The sequence below is a fragment of the Periplaneta americana genome, chromosome 9 (assembly GCF_040183065.1).
Source record: "Periplaneta americana isolate PAMFEO1 chromosome 9, P.americana_PAMFEO1_priV1, whole genome shotgun sequence".
Lineage (NCBI taxonomy): Eukaryota > Metazoa > Arthropoda > Insecta > Blattodea > Blattidae > Periplaneta > Periplaneta americana.
In genome coordinates this window covers 68,012,656-68,029,764 of record NC_091125.1, presented here as the reverse complement: position 1 = coordinate 68,029,764, position 17,109 = coordinate 68,012,656, and the positions used below count along the sequence as shown (strand labels likewise).

The window sequence follows — 17,109 nt, the reverse complement described above, 5'->3', positions numbered from 1 at the left end:
GTAGATTTAATACAATACAGTATTAAGTTACCGCATACCATACATATCCAGTATTTTTAAAGAAATCTGAAATTGTTCTTTGCTTTTTGCTTTTTAATAAACACCGACCTTAAAGATTCTAAGTAATTAGTTGTTCCTTTCTAACACATCGAAGAGAACTTGCAGCACACTGAATTTGTTCTGTGTATCCAAGCAGTTCTAAATAAGATACTTTTTTGGTTCCTACATCACTATCATCACAATCAGCATCTGTGGAATCTTCATCTTCGCTGCCTTTTATCTTCCCATCCTTCAATTCTGCAATTATAGATTCATCACTGCACTCCGTAAACACTGATACACCATCATCCACTGACACATAAACCATTTTATTGTAGCACTGTCACATCATCTGAAACTGCCGTCTTCAATCTTTCGTGCTGGATCAAATTTGCCGCTTGTAACACTTTCCTTAATTTCGTTTCTTTTTTAAGAAAAGTAGCCAATGTGGATTGTGAAAATCTATATTTTTTGTGAAACTGCTGTCTGCTTCATTCCTTCATCCAAATCTTTAAATGCAGCCAATTTAGTTTTCAAACTTATTGATTTCCGTATAGCTGACGCCATGCCTAATTACTCCCACCTCATCACCTGTACACAGGAAAGTAAATTGAAAGACTCGTTACACGTCCATCCATTCATAGAAATTCCCACTCTCGAGCAAGAACCTTTTACCTGCTACCGTCCACAAAACCAAGCTGCCGATTTACGAAAAACTTTGCAATTAAAAATACATATCGTTGTAACAGGGTGTTTCTAAAATTTCTTCATCGCTGTAGTGAGGAATATTTAACTTTATTTATATAGAAAATTTGCCTGGACCATAGAAAAATATCGTACAATGAGGGTTTATCATTATATCGATCTTCGTTTTACAGAGGTTTGAATGTATATTTTTCTCGGATATAACATAAAGTTTCAATTTTAGTTTTCAGGAAAAATAAACTCTAGTATTAAGTAAAAAATTACATAACAAAATTGGCTCTTTCTGTCAGTTATTCTGCAAACTTGTATTTTGTAAAAAACTTAGGATTGATTTTTTTGTAGGTCCACATTAATTTCTTTGTATGTAGCACAAGAGAGTCAAATCTAAGGAACCAGCACTCCTGTCGTCTCTCAGCACTATAATCTGGTAAGCACGTTGCCAGTTCTCGTGGTTAATGTTCTTGCCATCTCATGGCACTGCAAAGCATCAAGTTATCATTCGCATAACTTGTGAATATTGATTTATTTACAGAAAAGGAGAATTCCACCTGTATTTGAGAACACTTGCTCAAAATGTCCTCCATTACGTTCTATACACGTTGTAGCAAATGTGAAGTTCTGGGACACCCCAGAAAACTCAACGCATTAATTGCTGCACAACAATCTCGCACCTTCCCAAAAATGCCTGTAGCTAGTTTAGAGATCGTGTGAATTTCCACAAGTAGGCCTATTTAATGCGTGACAAACAACATTCCTTGCTCGAATAAATTGGGTCATCAGAAAAGTACCAACAACCAGGAAATTAAACAAGGTATGAACTTATTTTAATCTGTACAGTTAAATACTGTTATAGTTAATTTTGATCATTAACAATTTTGTTTAAATTTTATTATACAGAGTGAACAATAAATATGGAATATTCCTAATAACTTCTTAAATTTTAATTTTACAAAAAAAAAAAAGTTTTATACAAAAGCTGTTGGAGATAAATCATACAATATGATACTAGTGTTCGAAAAACGTTATTCAGGAATACAGAGTGTGACAGTAAACTTTATTTTTTTTTAATGGCATCCTATATTAAAATTTACATATTATTCTGAATCTCCATTATTAAATTTTACTTATGAATGTATAGAAATTTTTATACGGTTTATCTTCAACAGCTATTGTATAAAACATTTTTTTGTAAAATTAAAATTTAAGAAATTATTAGCAATATTCCATACTCATTGTTCACTCTTTACACTAAGACTAACAATTTACCTTATTGTATAAAATGTTGAAAAAAAGCGTCACGTAATATGTACTACTTTTTTTTTATGGAAAATACTGTTGTTTTTAATAAACGTCCTGCTTTTCCTGTTTTTCATTTGGTAGCCCTTAGGGGAATTGGTCACCCTACCCCATTATCTTCTGGCTTGATTGTCTCATGGGTGATGCCTTATGGTGTCACTTACGAGGTTCCAACCAAAATTAGGTACCATCACTGCGCAATCAATTATAATACAGTAATTATGTACCAAAATAACAATACAGAATGGAAAGAAATCCACCTTTAAAAGAATGTTTTTTATTTTGCTTAAGGCGATTATGTTTAGTTACCATTCTTCACATAATCATTAACATTGTTAACATAGCGTAGGTTAAATTCATGGTATAACGTGCTAGACACGTACAAGAGCACAACCATTCGGATTCAAATATCATTCACAGAACAGGAGTAGTAGGCTAAATGCAATTAGCCTCAGGCTGCTGTGCTAGCCTTTGGGCACCACCACCACCTATACTTGGTTTTTTTTTTTTTTATAGGACATGACATTAGAGCTGCGATCGAAAAAACAACTGAATGTTACATAGTGTGATAGGCCTGTTGACATAGTAACAATGATTGAATTGCCAAAGTTATAGTTCCCACATGGTGAGTGCTCAATAGCTCTCTTGGCGACATTTATTGTGCGCACAATGTTAGCATTGATAAGTTTCGTCTTTCATTCTTTGTCGATTTTTGTATTGTTTTTTTTTTTTTTTTTTTTTTGCCTTCGCGTAAATTGTCAATGAATGTTTTAACGTCAGCCATCTAACGTTAATCCCATCAGCTGACAGCGTGGTAGTCCATATGGCTAACAAAGACGTAATATAGTATAGTTTAGTATCAGTATAGGATTGGCAACATAGGGCTGTAAGTTCCAAGCTCAGCCGCTTAACTGACATGTCCAGTCTTTTATAGGTGAACAACAATGCTGAATTTTTAACACGTCTACACATTTTATTTTGCAATTCTTAAAAAGAAAACGTATCGAGCGGGCTAGCGGAGTGGTAGAGGGCTAACCTTGCAATCGGTAGGTCAGGGGTTCGATCCCAAGGGCCGGCAATCCTGAGGTTTTTCATGATTTCCTCAGTTATTTCCAGGAAAATGCTGGAGTTGTACCTGTACCTCTTGAAAGTACGGCCATGGACGGTGACCCTTCCCTTAATCCTTTTTCATATGCGTGAGTGAATGGTGTGTAATGTCTTAAATGTTTGTGTTGTATCGGAGTAGGCCCTGGCATTGAGCTGATCCCTCACCCAGGGAGATCTCCATGTCGTGTTGTCAAATATATATATATATATATATATATATATATATATATATATATATATATATATATATTATGTGATCCAATAGATTCCTCTCCCAACAGGTCGTGGCCATATAAGGACCGTTTGGTGTGGTGTGGTTCGTATAAATAAACCTAAAAGGGAGAGGTTAAACTAAGATAAAAAAAAGACAAAGAAAACACCAAATTAATGCATTCATAATGAATATTACGATTCATTTAGTGGTATATTTTAGCAGATTTTAGAGAATTGTAAAATTTCGGGAATTTTTGTATTTATTTGAAGATCATTGGTACAACTGATATATTGGCAGCCGTGTATTGTAAACCTTAAAAATGTCTGACGAAGAATTAGAGAAGTTTGAGGTTACTGACTACGATTTAGAAAATGAATTTAATATAAACAGACCAAATCGTCGAATAAGTAAAAATAAGCAAATATATGGTAAGTGTTGGCCTTTTTTGTTTCTCATTTATCTGTAGCTAGTTTAACATCTGTAATAAAGAAGTTAGAATATTTGCGGTGACAGACCATGACAAAATCAAGTTATGTAGTGGAACAAAATGTATTGCAATTTGTTAACTTTTTAGTTTAATTCGGCATGAAGTCCGGTGTTTAACGTTCGAACTACTAATTTATTGATGGTAGGAGACGTGTTTGCTAACAAAATTGCATTTAACATTGCTGCATATATATATAAGTTACTCGTTCCGTAAGTCGTTTTTGTGTTTACACAGTGGTTCCTTTCTGAAAATAATTTTAATAGTTTGTTACTAGATGTGATTTTAGTAAGTGTATATTATAATTTTGGTCCAGGGAAAATATGCATCTTTTATGAATATACAACAATAAATAAAAACGAGTATTTTCCCTGGACTTGTACTTTGCATAAAAAAATATCGAGTGGAAGAGCATTTTCCCTATTGCCTCGGATTCTTCACTATTACTCTGCATAATTTCATACACAATCTGCATAATGAATTTCGAGTGACATAGCAATAGTTGTTCCCTGGTTTTGAATTTATTGCAGAATAATACAAGTATGTTTCAGGTATTTGGGCTGATGACAGTGGAGAAGAAGATGATGGAGGAGGAGGAGGAGGAGGAGGAGGTGCTGGTGGTGCTAGACCCAGTTTCAAAGGTGCAGGTGGTAGCGGCGGAGGGAAACATAACTATTCTGCACCAGTTAGCTTTGTTTCGGGTGGAGTGCAACAAGCAGGAAAGGATAAAGCTTCCAAAACTGAAGGAAGTGGAGATAAAACGGATGAAGATGATGATGAAGATGATAATGATGACAGAAAATTCCACAGAAGAGGGAAGAATGACATTGGAAATTCATCAAGGTCCGTAGTTTTTTGTTGAATCTGGCTTGAGGTTAAGATCAGGCTCATTACAAATGAATAGTCTTGATTATATATGCACAGTAGGATTCAATAGCAAAGTAAAGGACATTATGGAGCATGTCGACTCCATGTCGATTTCACAAAACGCTTCCACTCTGTTCTGTCTTTTGCTAGTTCCTTCAAGTTGGTAATTTCCATTTCCATGCATTCTTTCTGAATTTCATCTTTCCATCTACTTCGAGGTCTTCCCGGTGGCCTTGTGTTGTTAAAGGTGTTCATGTATAGTGATGAGCAGAATATCACAGACCTGTGATCTTATCACGGTGATCGAAAAATCACGATCACACCTGTGATTAAACAGCTCTTTAAGCAGTGATCACAGGTCGAGGGCTAAACTGCTCACCAGTTCAGACAGCACACAGTTCATGTTCTTTTCTCACGGCTCTGCTTGTGTTGCGCTGCTGCTGTGTTTATGCTATCTGGTGACAAAACTGGGAACTACACCCACGAACCGCAGTGATCACAGGTCGAGGGCTAAACTGCTCACCAGTTCAGACAGCAAACAGTTCATGTTCTTTTCTCACGGCTCTCAAAACTGGGAACAACCACGCCTGCGAACCACAGTGATCACAGGTCGAGGCCTGAACTGCTCACCAGTTCACAAGAGTCTAGGGAGCGTAAGCAATGCCGAATGAGGGCGGAAAGAGACGAATGCTATACCTGCTATGCTGAATGACAGCAACAGCCGTAGGAGAGGAAGCCAATTTGCTTTCCTTAACATTTTCAGGTGTGCCGGTACCATGAACTAATCTTTTGTGGAATTTCAAATTTTTATTGTGATTAAATTTTCTTTGACATGCAGAACACTCATAAGCATATGACTTCTGGTTTATCTTTAAAACATGAGGATGTGCTTTTGATACGTCTTCTAAGATTTCTATTACAGTCAAGTCCTTTATTACACTCCGAACAATTGAACTGTTTAGGCATGTTTATTCTGTTATTAATACATCAAAACGCACGATAATACGAAACAGCTAACCCTTTATCATTCATGACCATTCCAAAATTAATTAAAACCAGCACTATTAGTCCCTAAAAGACACTTATCCTACTATATGCAAGAAGAATTCAGTCTAAGCAACATAAGCACGAAACATGTTATGTAACATTTCATAACATTATATGCCATACGTACGACTATAGTTGTACGCATACAGTACGACTATTTTGACTAATTGTACGAGGTACTAATGCACTCTAAGTCGTACGCAATTTTGTACGACTATTTCACTGAAGGGAAAAAATAATTGGGACTTTATAATGTTGGTTTATAATTAAAATAAAACTGATGGTTAATTCGTTCCTTTTAGATAACTTTTCTTCATTTAGTATGTCCTGGACTAATATGAAGAAACATGCTTTTAAGGAGGGAAATACTTTGAAAATCGATCTGTTCCTTTAAATTCCATTTATATTTAGTCATATAAGTGAATATGATGGCACGTCGTAACAAACTGAGTACAAACAATGATTTATAATTTACGATATCATTATTATTAGCTATTAATACTATTATTATTATTATTATTATTATTATTATTATTATTATTATTATTATTATTATTATTTTGTGTCATTCAGTGTAGACCTATATTATTTTATTCATCATGTTTGAGAGATCTAATCTTGTGTTTATATTGTTTTATGTAAGAGATCAGATTATAACTTTTCTTTATACCTCAGCCATTGTGATAATACAGTACGGCAAATACTTCAGCTGTTCCTGATTAGGTCCTTATTGCACTCATTTCTTAAATAAAATAGAATCAACAATTGCCATACAGTACATAAGTTATGTTTGTTCCTTTGTGATGTAAAAATGCTTTTGTTACTTTAGTGGCGACATGCCTCTGTCGTATACCTCAATCTTTGTGATAATAGACCTACATGGGTTTTGTTTGTTTCTTTATAATGTAACATACATTTTTTACTTTAGTTATGTGGTCATAATATTTTAATAAATAGTTAATCACATAAAACGTTAAAGAATAATGACAATTGAATTTATTTCAGACTTTCGAAATGTTTTTAAAATGATGGAACGCCTATATTTACAGCTCAGTATTGTGCCTACATTTGACTTCAGTGAGCTACATACACATAACCTCAACATTCTCTCACCCTCTCCTACCACGTGGGAAATATCGAGAGCGCTGAATGCAGCGAATTGATGAACAACGCAGTGAAACGCACTAATGAGCGGTGAGGAACAGACTGCTCAGTGTTCACCTCGATCAAGTTCGCAGTTCAATCACTTTTTATCACTGTTTCACTGTCTAAGATCACCGTGATCCAAAGTGAGCAGTCACAGGTCGAACAGTGATCACAAATGAGCAGTTTATCTCATCACTATTCATATATATTCGTCATATATGAACACCTTATATGAAATGTTGTTAAAAGTGCATATATATTCGTCATAACAAGTCTGGTGACCCACGGCTACCACCACAATCTCTGCAAGACCCAACACTACCGTGTTCAGCTCTGCGAAAGATATCATATAATAAAATGCAAGAACAGAATCAAGTCAATTGGCGAATACAGCAAAGAATAACAACAAATCAACTCTTGCACACTTGTGCGCATTTCTTATTATTACATATATATTCGTCATCCATACGTATAACATGTACCTAGTTATGTTCAATTCATATCATAATGTATCCATACTTTGCACTCTGCACTGAAAAAAAAAAAAAAAAAAAAAAAAAACAAGCAAAAATTATTATAATATTGGGATTAATTCGTTAGGTCCAAATAATTAAGCTTTGTATTATTTTATAGTTTTAAAGTAATTTTTTTTTTGTAGTGATATTCGTACTTAAATTTTTGTGTTAGGTATTCTATTTCGTCACAAATTTCCTGTTAATTTGGTCTTTGTAGTACAACATTTCGTCAAAAAACAATCCCTGTACTTCCTGTTTTGTTATTATTACATGATTGCTACCTGTTTATGAAGGAGTTAATAACGTCATCAAATCCTAAATAGGCCTATACGAGGGTTGGGGCATAAGTCATGGCAGCTATTTTTTGAAAGGTAAGGGTTGCCATCACAAAATGCCATGCAGTCATAGTGTGTGTCCACAACACAAGATAGCTCTTGCTTGTCTGTAATAGAACAGAGAGCAATGTTACATCAGTTGTCAGTGTAGCAGCATGCAAGATGGATGTAACCCATGTTGAACAATGCTCATATATCAAAATAGCCATTCTCCATGGGAGGAATGCCAGAGAATTGGTAGAAGCTGTCTGAAATAATGCCCTTCCGTACTGGACAGTCGCAAGGTGGGTAGCTACTTTGAGGGCCTTTAGAACGGGTATGTGTGCTGTAATGATTCTGGCACAGGAATCCTGTAATGTTATGGCAACAATTGTAATAAACATGAGGAGCAAAATGTTGGCATGTTGTTAAATGTCCATACATTTCGTCCATTCCTTGTCGTTTCATCCGTATATTTCACATTTTCCACCCATGCTCGAATTCTCACAAACAAAAATAGTTACCATGACTTATGCCCCAACTTTCGTAATTAAAAATAACTTGTGAAGTTCTTATTTTCTCCTCCACTCTTTCTCTTATCACTCTTATTTCCTTTATGTTTCTTTATTTCTACTTACCGATATTCTATGTAAACTGTGATGTTCATGACTTTCATTTCAGTGAGTCAGAGGAAGAAGATCGCCGTCATGGTATGGGTAAAATGCAGACCCAAAGTGTGAATATTGTTGAGGGAGAAATTGCTGGTTTGCGTAAGAAGCGGCCAATTGTGAATCCAGCACTGATGAACAAGGGGATGGGCAGCTGGGAGAGGCATACTCGAGGAATCGGAGCCAAACTTTTGTTGCAGGTATTGCTGTGTTACATGACGTATTACAAAATCAATTAAACATAATTACTTTGAACCTTCTTTTATTGTTATATTTAATGTTTTAGATAACTGTTCTATGTTGTTAATATTGTATTAAGGGGTTAGGTACAGCTTACAGTAGTAAAATTTTGGAAATATTCAACATTTTTTTTCCTCCATTAAGTTACTGTATCTTGTATAATAATGAAAATTATATATATATATATATATATGAAAAAAATATTTTTACTATTTAAAAAAAAATTATTTACATTTCCCCCCCCCCCCCCAATTCACTGTCCAGTGATAAAGCGTTTCCCACATAGGTAACTCAAAAACTATCCAACATTCTGTGATGAAATTTTTTGTGTGTATTTATGCATGTCATATCCACAGTATGATGGAAGATCACTTCTCTACCTTCGATAGATTGTCTGATAAAAAATAAATTCATTTAAACAAATGGTCAAATATCAGTATTTTCTTCTAACATAAAATAAAAAAAAATATATTATTTATTAAGGAATGTAGTTGAAAGAGCATGATATTGTAAAAATGAGTTTCAACAATAAAATAAAAGAAAGAGAACATGAAAAAGTTAGCAAGCTAATGAGGTATGAGGGAAATGCTTCATCACTGCACAGTAAACTGCCACCATTTTAAATTTAAAAAAAAAAAAAAAAAAAGATATATATATATATATATATATATATATATAATTTTTTTTAATCGTAAAAATATTTTTTTTCATATAGCAGAAGGACAGTGTTTTACACATACCAATTTTCATTATTGTACAAGATACAGCAATGGAGGAAAAAAATGTTGAATATTTTCAAAAATTTTACTGCTGTAAGCTATACCTAACCCCTTAATGAAACATATATGATAAGCACAAATTTCCAAGTTGTTCATTTAGTTCCACAATAAGACCACACTATCTTACTTTAGCTCATTGAATTGCTATTAAAAGTATATAATATATAAGTTACCACATTTGACACATAACTTTGCTATACTTCATTTAGCTGACAACTCACTAAGGGAACCTTGGTTTTATTCTTGATAGATTTGTGAGATTTATGGTAGAAAAAGCACTAAAGTGGATTTTCTTTGAGTAATTCAGTTTCCTATGTCATTCTCATTCCACAAGATTATATTATTATATCGTCTCTGGAGCTTATAAATGTGCAGTACTTTTAATCCATACTCAGTAATCTTTAATTCACTGAGGTGCTCTTTATATATACAAATTCAAAAGCAGTTAACATTTGTGTCACTGTTAAAGTTGAAGTACAACATACACACAAATATTATGTGATATTTTATGTTTTAAAATGTGTTCCATTTTGTCGTACATTCTCACCGTTTTGCCATATTTCATGATAAATATTTTTCTGCAATTGTTCATCTCAACTCGAGCATTCCCTCTGAAAGTAGGCCTAACATGATGAAGCTGTAGGTCATTTTGGTGTGTTAGGCAGGATTCACACTGTGACTAACGACTTAATGCCGAACTCTTTCACTATGGTGAAACCAGGGGAAAAGTTTGTCATTGATTAAAGTCAACAAAATTTCTTGCTCTTTCAGAAATTGATATAAGATTATCATCAGTTCTGAATTAAACATTCCGTTGCTGCTTTCATATCTGCAGCCAAATTTGTGATGATAGTAAACGTTTTATTTTTCTTTCCATTTTCATGCATCAGTTCAGAAAAACCAAGGTTTAACAGTCTTATCTACCACGTACATATCAGTGCACAGTTTACTAGATGCATGATCCAATGCAAGTGGTTGAAATCTCCATTGTTAGGTTTTGTATTCTTGTGAATCAGGCCTAAAAGCCCTCGGAACGGATTCCACATCCATTCTAGTAAACATGGTGCCATTCTTAACTTTAATGCCTAAGTATCCATCCAATGGCTCTTCATCACATTTATGAAGTATCATATGCTTTCTTATAAATCTCTGGAGCCTGCCAGTTATGTATTTCTTTATGCAGCTATGAGAAATTTTGATTGCTGCAAACGAGTAGATATCAAACAAAGTCAAACCTAATTGACACTGTCTAGAACTAACAGAATATTTTGAGTCTGGTAGTGTGCTGCTTTCTCTCTTAGTTGCACTTTTCATGTCTTTTCGGTTTGTAGCAGTCTGTGGCTCTTCAAACTACTAGGTACTCTTTTGTTTGCTGTAGTGGAGGCCAGCCTTTGACATAGCTATTAGTGCAGCGTGTGGAAGCAGGCCTACATGATGACAACAATGATGATATTGTTGATGACTAATGGAGAAATTGTTCAATATTCATAGAGGAAACAGGAGTATGCTGCAAGAGCCTATCTAAACACCATCTTTGTCCACCACAAATTACGTTTGCACTTGTTTCGATTTGAATCCATGACCCTGGCATTGGAAGCTGTTAACAGGTGTTACGCTTGATAAACTCTGATTGAAGTAATTTTGAAATTATATGGTAAATATTTGCAGCCTAGTACATATATTTTATTATGATGCCAATAATTATGTTAATTACAGATGGGGTTTCAACCTGGAAAAGGTCTTGGCAAAGACCTTCAGGGCATTGCTGCTCCTGTGGAAGCTCATCTGAGAAAAGGAAGAGGAGCTATAGGTAATTATAAGTTTATATAGTAACCACTCTGGAATGCTGCACACACTGTTGAAGACGTGAAAGATTCAGTGACAGAACTGACATGAGCTCACAAATTGGATCTGTGATTGTAACATTTGGATCACTATATTGTGTGAAGTTTGTAGTACCATGAGGCACATTTCTCGGAAAACATGACTTGTTCTAAACCACACCCACAAACACGAAATCGACACTAAGTTAACAAGCTTTTTAAAAAAAAAAAGTATGAAGTATAGTACATTCAAACTTTTTGTAAATACAAGGATGATGACTTCATTCTTAAATCCAGAGCATTAGATACACACACACACTTTTTCACGTGAAATAGTCCCTGACGTAAAGAAAGTCGTTTATAAACAAGCAACGTGATTGATTACAAGGGATGTACATGAGCTTCGTGTATGACATCTGTGCTTATGTTTATGCAGTATTTAATGACAGTAATAGTGGAAGCATTATAAATATTAGAGCAGATGCACTCCACAATAGTAGTGTAAATATAACGCCTTCTGTTATCAGTTTATGTTAATTTCAGAATCGTAAGCTCAGTGTGTAATGCTCTGTAATTATGAATGTTGCATTAACTGTCGTGTTACTTAATCAGTCAAACATGTTTAATATTAGTTATATTAACAAAAATATGGACTGGAAAAGTAAACCAAAAGTGCAAGTATGTTATACATTGCTGAAAACGTTTTTCTGATTAATATTAAATGCAAAAGCAATTCTTATTCAACTGAACTATTTCTAAATAATGTACACTAAGTGGGCATACACACATTAATTTATATTCAATCCCGAAGTGTGTTGGCCCTCCTCCTCGCTTACACAAGGAACAAAGTTAATTGAGATGACACATCTTCTATATTTAATTCATGTTGTTATAATAAAAAATGAATGAAAAAGAAAAAGATGAACCATGTGATGGTGTGTTGACTTAGTATTCAGGAAGGTATGAATTCGAACCCTGGTTGTTATAACTGATGCTTTTCTAATTTTTTCTTAGTGCTTTTAGACAAATACCGGTAAGCTACCTCTTTTTTTCTAAAAGCTATGCTTTATCATCCTGTCATGTATAATTGCATAATTGTTTCCAATACACTGATAAATGTACATGAAGACCTTCCTAGATTCTGCTAGTCTGGCAGTGTAAAGAACCACTCTCCCGATGTGGAGTTGCTGTTGAGCAAAATTTTTAATGTCTAATGTGAGATGGAGATGATGACCGTCTGACGAATTGTGATGTGAGCAAGATATGGCTGATAAGTTTTGCCTGGAATCCTATCGTTCAGGAACAGAATTCTTATGTGACATTTTGCTTTCCCTCTTTTTCTTTGGAGCTGCGTGTATGTCACTTTTCTGTTCCATTATCCCAAGGCATTCTTATTAGCCCTTCTTTCACCCATCATGCTCTTTTTTTGTACTGGTTGGGTGAGTCAGTGAGCGAATGGGCATGATTACCTGATCTACTGCTACATTAGTAGTACATAGTAAGACAGTGTTGGGGATGAATAATTTTTGTTCATGCTATTTCTTGCATATATTTTTATTATTCTTTTTTCTTTTACTTGTTGTTATGAAAAATTATTTTTCTTTTACTTTTTATGAAAGAGGCTACGTTTTTTTAACTGTCTTTCACTTGTTTAGTATAAATTTGGTGTCTTTATATTTTTCAATGCATATCATTGTAAAGTAATACTGGTATAACAGTATTTTAGAACATGCTGGAAGCATTGTTTTAAGTAGTTCGAAAAATTTAGGTTGGATACTATTTATCCAATGCCACCAGGTTGTCTTTTCGACATTTCTGGTCTTCTCTCCTGGCCGTGGCTTAATTGGTTGGGGCGCCTGGAAGGCGGAGTTACATTACCCCGATGATGTGATAGGATGATTATGATAATGTGGTGCCAGGAGAGGTCTTAAATCTAAACTTAACCTAAATTCCAGACCATGGACAAACACAGGAATAATCCCCTTTAAGGAAAAATTCCTGTGCTCAAGCCGGGAATCGAACCCGGGACCTCATGAACTATAGCCAGAAGCTCTGACCACTAGACCATGAGGCTGGTCAAGTTGGATACAAAATAACTTAAATGCAGCATGAATGAATACTCTTTGTATCAACAAGGGAAGCAATTTGTCTGCCTCTGAGTAATCTTATCCTACACACTCTCACTTTTATGTGCTGTAGATCTGTGACGTAGTATCATTAGCTTTATTTCTTTTTCAAAGGAAGGATTTTCATCTCATAAAAATCCATACTCATATCGTGGAAAGCATTGTAATCACTTCGCCACCAAGTACAACTTAATCTAATCATTATGATGATAAATGAACCCTGTAACTGCGAGTACTGTTAAGTAAAGTAATTAGACAAACACCAGCTTTGATTTGTATATGACACTAAATAAAACATTTGGTGTGTATGCAGGTGCATATGGGCCTGAGAAAGGACAGAGAGTCGCTGATGTGCAGCCAGACTCTGAGGAGGAAGAGTCACGGGAATTCGCGGAGAAGTTGTCACAATGGAGAAAAGACGATGTTAGTACCAAGAAAAAGAAGGTCCGTTATGTATACAAAAGTGTGGATGAAGTGCTGGAGCAGGGCAAGACAACACGCAAGGAGTACAGTCAGCTAAGCAAGGTGAAAGTCATCGACATGACAGGACCACAACAGCGTGTACTGAGTGGCTACCATGCTATTGCAGGCCAGCAGCGGCCTGCTGATGAGTGGGAACTTCGAAAGGACAAGAAGTTTGTCAACTTCGCATTGCCAGAGTTGCAGCACAATCTCAACTTGCTTATGGACATGTGTGAGCAGGTCAGTCTCATGTGGATCACCTTGATCATTCAGGCAGCTATACCATATTGATTGCTCTCATCCTTTTCTTTTCATTCTCTTTCGTCTTCTCGTGTGTGTGTTTTTTTTTTCTGGTACAGTACATGAATATATAGGCTGGCCAGATTTTTTATGGTCCAGCAGGGGACAACGGCAATTTCAAGAAAAACCACAAACGCTTACCTAGTCACTTTCTGTTGAAAAGTGGAGAAAATAATGTAACAGTAGATACAATGATAGAATTTTGGACACTAAATTTGTAGAGTATCTTAACATATTGAAATAATTGCATAAACACACGTAACTCCTATATACAGATAATTATAACCACTAAGAATTCAATTTCAGTACTGACTCATGCATGGAAGTCTTTCACATAATATTGTACACACTGAACTCTAACACACACTTTCACAAGTACTGTCTGAAGAAGGTATCTTTTTAAGGATCTGTTCATTTCCATACAACTTCACACTAAGTTCTTCAAACGAGGAATGAAAGTTTGTTTTCACTTGTAAGTCTAACAAAGCTTTAACTGTTTCAACTTTCTTTCTTTACTTTTCATAAGTCCAGATTGAATTCACTGTGGAGGAAAGTCTTTTAACTGATAATTACTGACTGGACAACAGGTGATTAATGACACTATTTTGAGAAGATTTTCAAATGGAATGAAAATTTTTTTGAAATGTTGAAAAACATCATATCACTTTTCACCTGTTAGTTTGTCACAAAATTTATCATTTTTTTAACTATTTAAAAATGGATGCTGCAGCAGTTCTAACGCTTCTGCGCAATGCAAATGCTAAGATGACCAAAGACAAAGATGCTATGTTCTTCTCGTAGAGTCCAGAATATCTCATACTGTGCTTGCTAGTTCTTCTGTCTGATACTAAGAAGCATTCAGAAATGTGCATGAATCGCAGCAGTTCCATCATGATCCTTAAATATTTACGTGTAAAATGTTACTGAAACAAAATCAAAGCTTCTGGGGACAAAATTCATTTCCGGGGAAAAAACAGGGACATTTGGTCCCCAGGGACAACAACTCAAAACCGGGGACTGTCCCGGGAAATCAGGGGCATCTGGTCAGCCTATGAATATAGAGAAAAGTCCACTCCTGTGGAGTAACGGTCAGCACGTCTGGCCACAAAACCAGGTGGCCCGGGTTCGAACCCCGGTCGGGGCAAGTTACCTGGTTGAGGTTTTTTCCGGGGTTTTCCCTCAACCCAATACGAGCAAATGCTGGGTAACTTTCGGTGCTGGACCCCAGACTCATTTCACCGGCATTATCACCTTCATATCATTCAGACGCTAAATAACCTAGATGTTGATACAGCGTCGTAAAATAACCCAATAAATAAAATAAAAAATATAGAGAAAATTTTGTGTTGCTGCAAGAATTAGTCAGTATTTCAAAATTTTCCTACAGATACACACTTTCAGTATTTTGATACCGAAAAATGGTTATTCATATGCCAAAGTCTGTCTCTTATTCTTTCCATATCTCTGTGTACAGTGATTTTTCCTAAATTGTTGGTTAGACTGTGTGCATATTCAGTATGGATAAATTACTTGTCTAGAAATTATTAATATGGAATATGACTAGAGATTTACCAGGAGATCCATTGCTTTGTTGATAATGGTAGCAATCTTCGAATTGACATTATTGCAATTAATTGACCATGAGCTGAAGCTGAAATTACAATAATATACAAAGCTATTCGTTTCGAAATATCAAGTAAACAACCAACTGAAGTCGACAAGAGAAAGAGGACATATACGAACCTACAATACCATAATTTTTAGACAAATATCATCATCATCATCATCATCGTCGTCGTACATTCAAGATTTAGGACCAGTGGCCTGTAAAAATTCTGGCTGTTTTGTCTGAGACTTGTAAGTAATTGAGAGTGTCCCCATGAGAGATTACTAGTCTCCTGATAGCTAAGTCTGGTAGTAGGCATGTTATCTTTTGGTCTTCAGACAGCTCCTATGTATAATAAGAATGTCAGCAAAATACAATATTGCCTGAAACAGATATGCATAATATTAATCTAAAATGTGTTGTGACAGGACATCATCCAGAATGATCGGAAACTACGGTATACAAGTGACCGCATTGTGATGCTGGAGCAGGAAGAGGTGTCACTGAACAAAGTGATGGAGCAGGAGATGCGGCATATGACGACACTGGACACTGTTCTCAACACTGTGCAACAGCTCATTGACCAGAGCAACGATATTGCCAACCCACTGACTCTTGACCGTGCGGCTGAGGCTTTCAAGGAACTCCAAGAGAAGTACTACGAGGAGTACCGTCTCTATGAGCTGGGAGACCTGGGCTCCAAGATTGTCAGTCCCCTGCTCAAGAACCGCCTGAGTACCTGGGCACCTCTAGAGAATCCTCGGGAGCCAATGTCATTGTTCAAGCAGTGGCAAGATATCCTAGAGGACGCACGAACACAGACACTGTCTGCCATGACAACACAGGATCCATACCACCGTCTGGTGTGGGAGGCCTGGATGCCAAGTGTGCGCACAGCAGTGAAGTATGTACAGTTCATTTTTCACATACTGTAGCTTAAGTTGGTGACCTGTTGCTTGTAATTAATTTTGACATCACTTATCTTATGGGGTTCGCTCTAGAATATGCCATTAGGAAAGTTCAGGATAACAGGCAGGGTTTGGAATTGAACGGGTTACATCAGCTTCTTGTCTATGCGGATGACGTGAATATGTTAGGAGAAAATACACAAACGATTAGGGAAAACACGGAAATTTTACTTGAAGCAAGTAGAGCGATCGGTTTGGAAGTAAATCCCGAAAAGACAAAGTATATGATTATGTCTCGTGACCAGAATATTGTACGAAATGGAAATATAAAAATTGGAGATTTATCCTTCAAAGAGGTGGAAAAATTCAAATATCTTGGAGCAACAGTAACAAATATAAATGGCACTCGGGAGGAAATTAAACGCAGAATAAATATGGGAAATGCGTGTTATTATTCGGTTGA

General features: G+C 35.7%; 1 protein-coding gene across 1 annotated transcript in view; it reads left to right on the top strand.

The window, feature by feature from the left end:
* The first annotated feature begins 3,666 nt into the window (after nucleotides 1-3,666).
* sip1 (septin interacting protein 1) overlaps nucleotides 3,667-17,109 on the top strand; it is a 29,495-nt gene continuing 16,052 nt past the window's right edge. Inside the window, exons 1-6 of the mRNA XM_069834955.1 lie at nucleotides 3,667-3,789; nucleotides 4,397-4,688; nucleotides 8,416-8,602; nucleotides 11,138-11,231; nucleotides 13,684-14,072; nucleotides 16,167-16,642. Coding sequence (XP_069691056.1) covers nucleotides 3,681-3,789; nucleotides 4,397-4,688; nucleotides 8,416-8,602; nucleotides 11,138-11,231; nucleotides 13,684-14,072; nucleotides 16,167-16,642 — 1,547 coding nt within the window. The 5' untranslated portion in view covers nucleotides 3,667-3,680. The remainder of the gene's footprint in view (nucleotides 3,790-4,396; nucleotides 4,689-8,415; nucleotides 8,603-11,137; nucleotides 11,232-13,683; nucleotides 14,073-16,166; nucleotides 16,643-17,109) is intronic.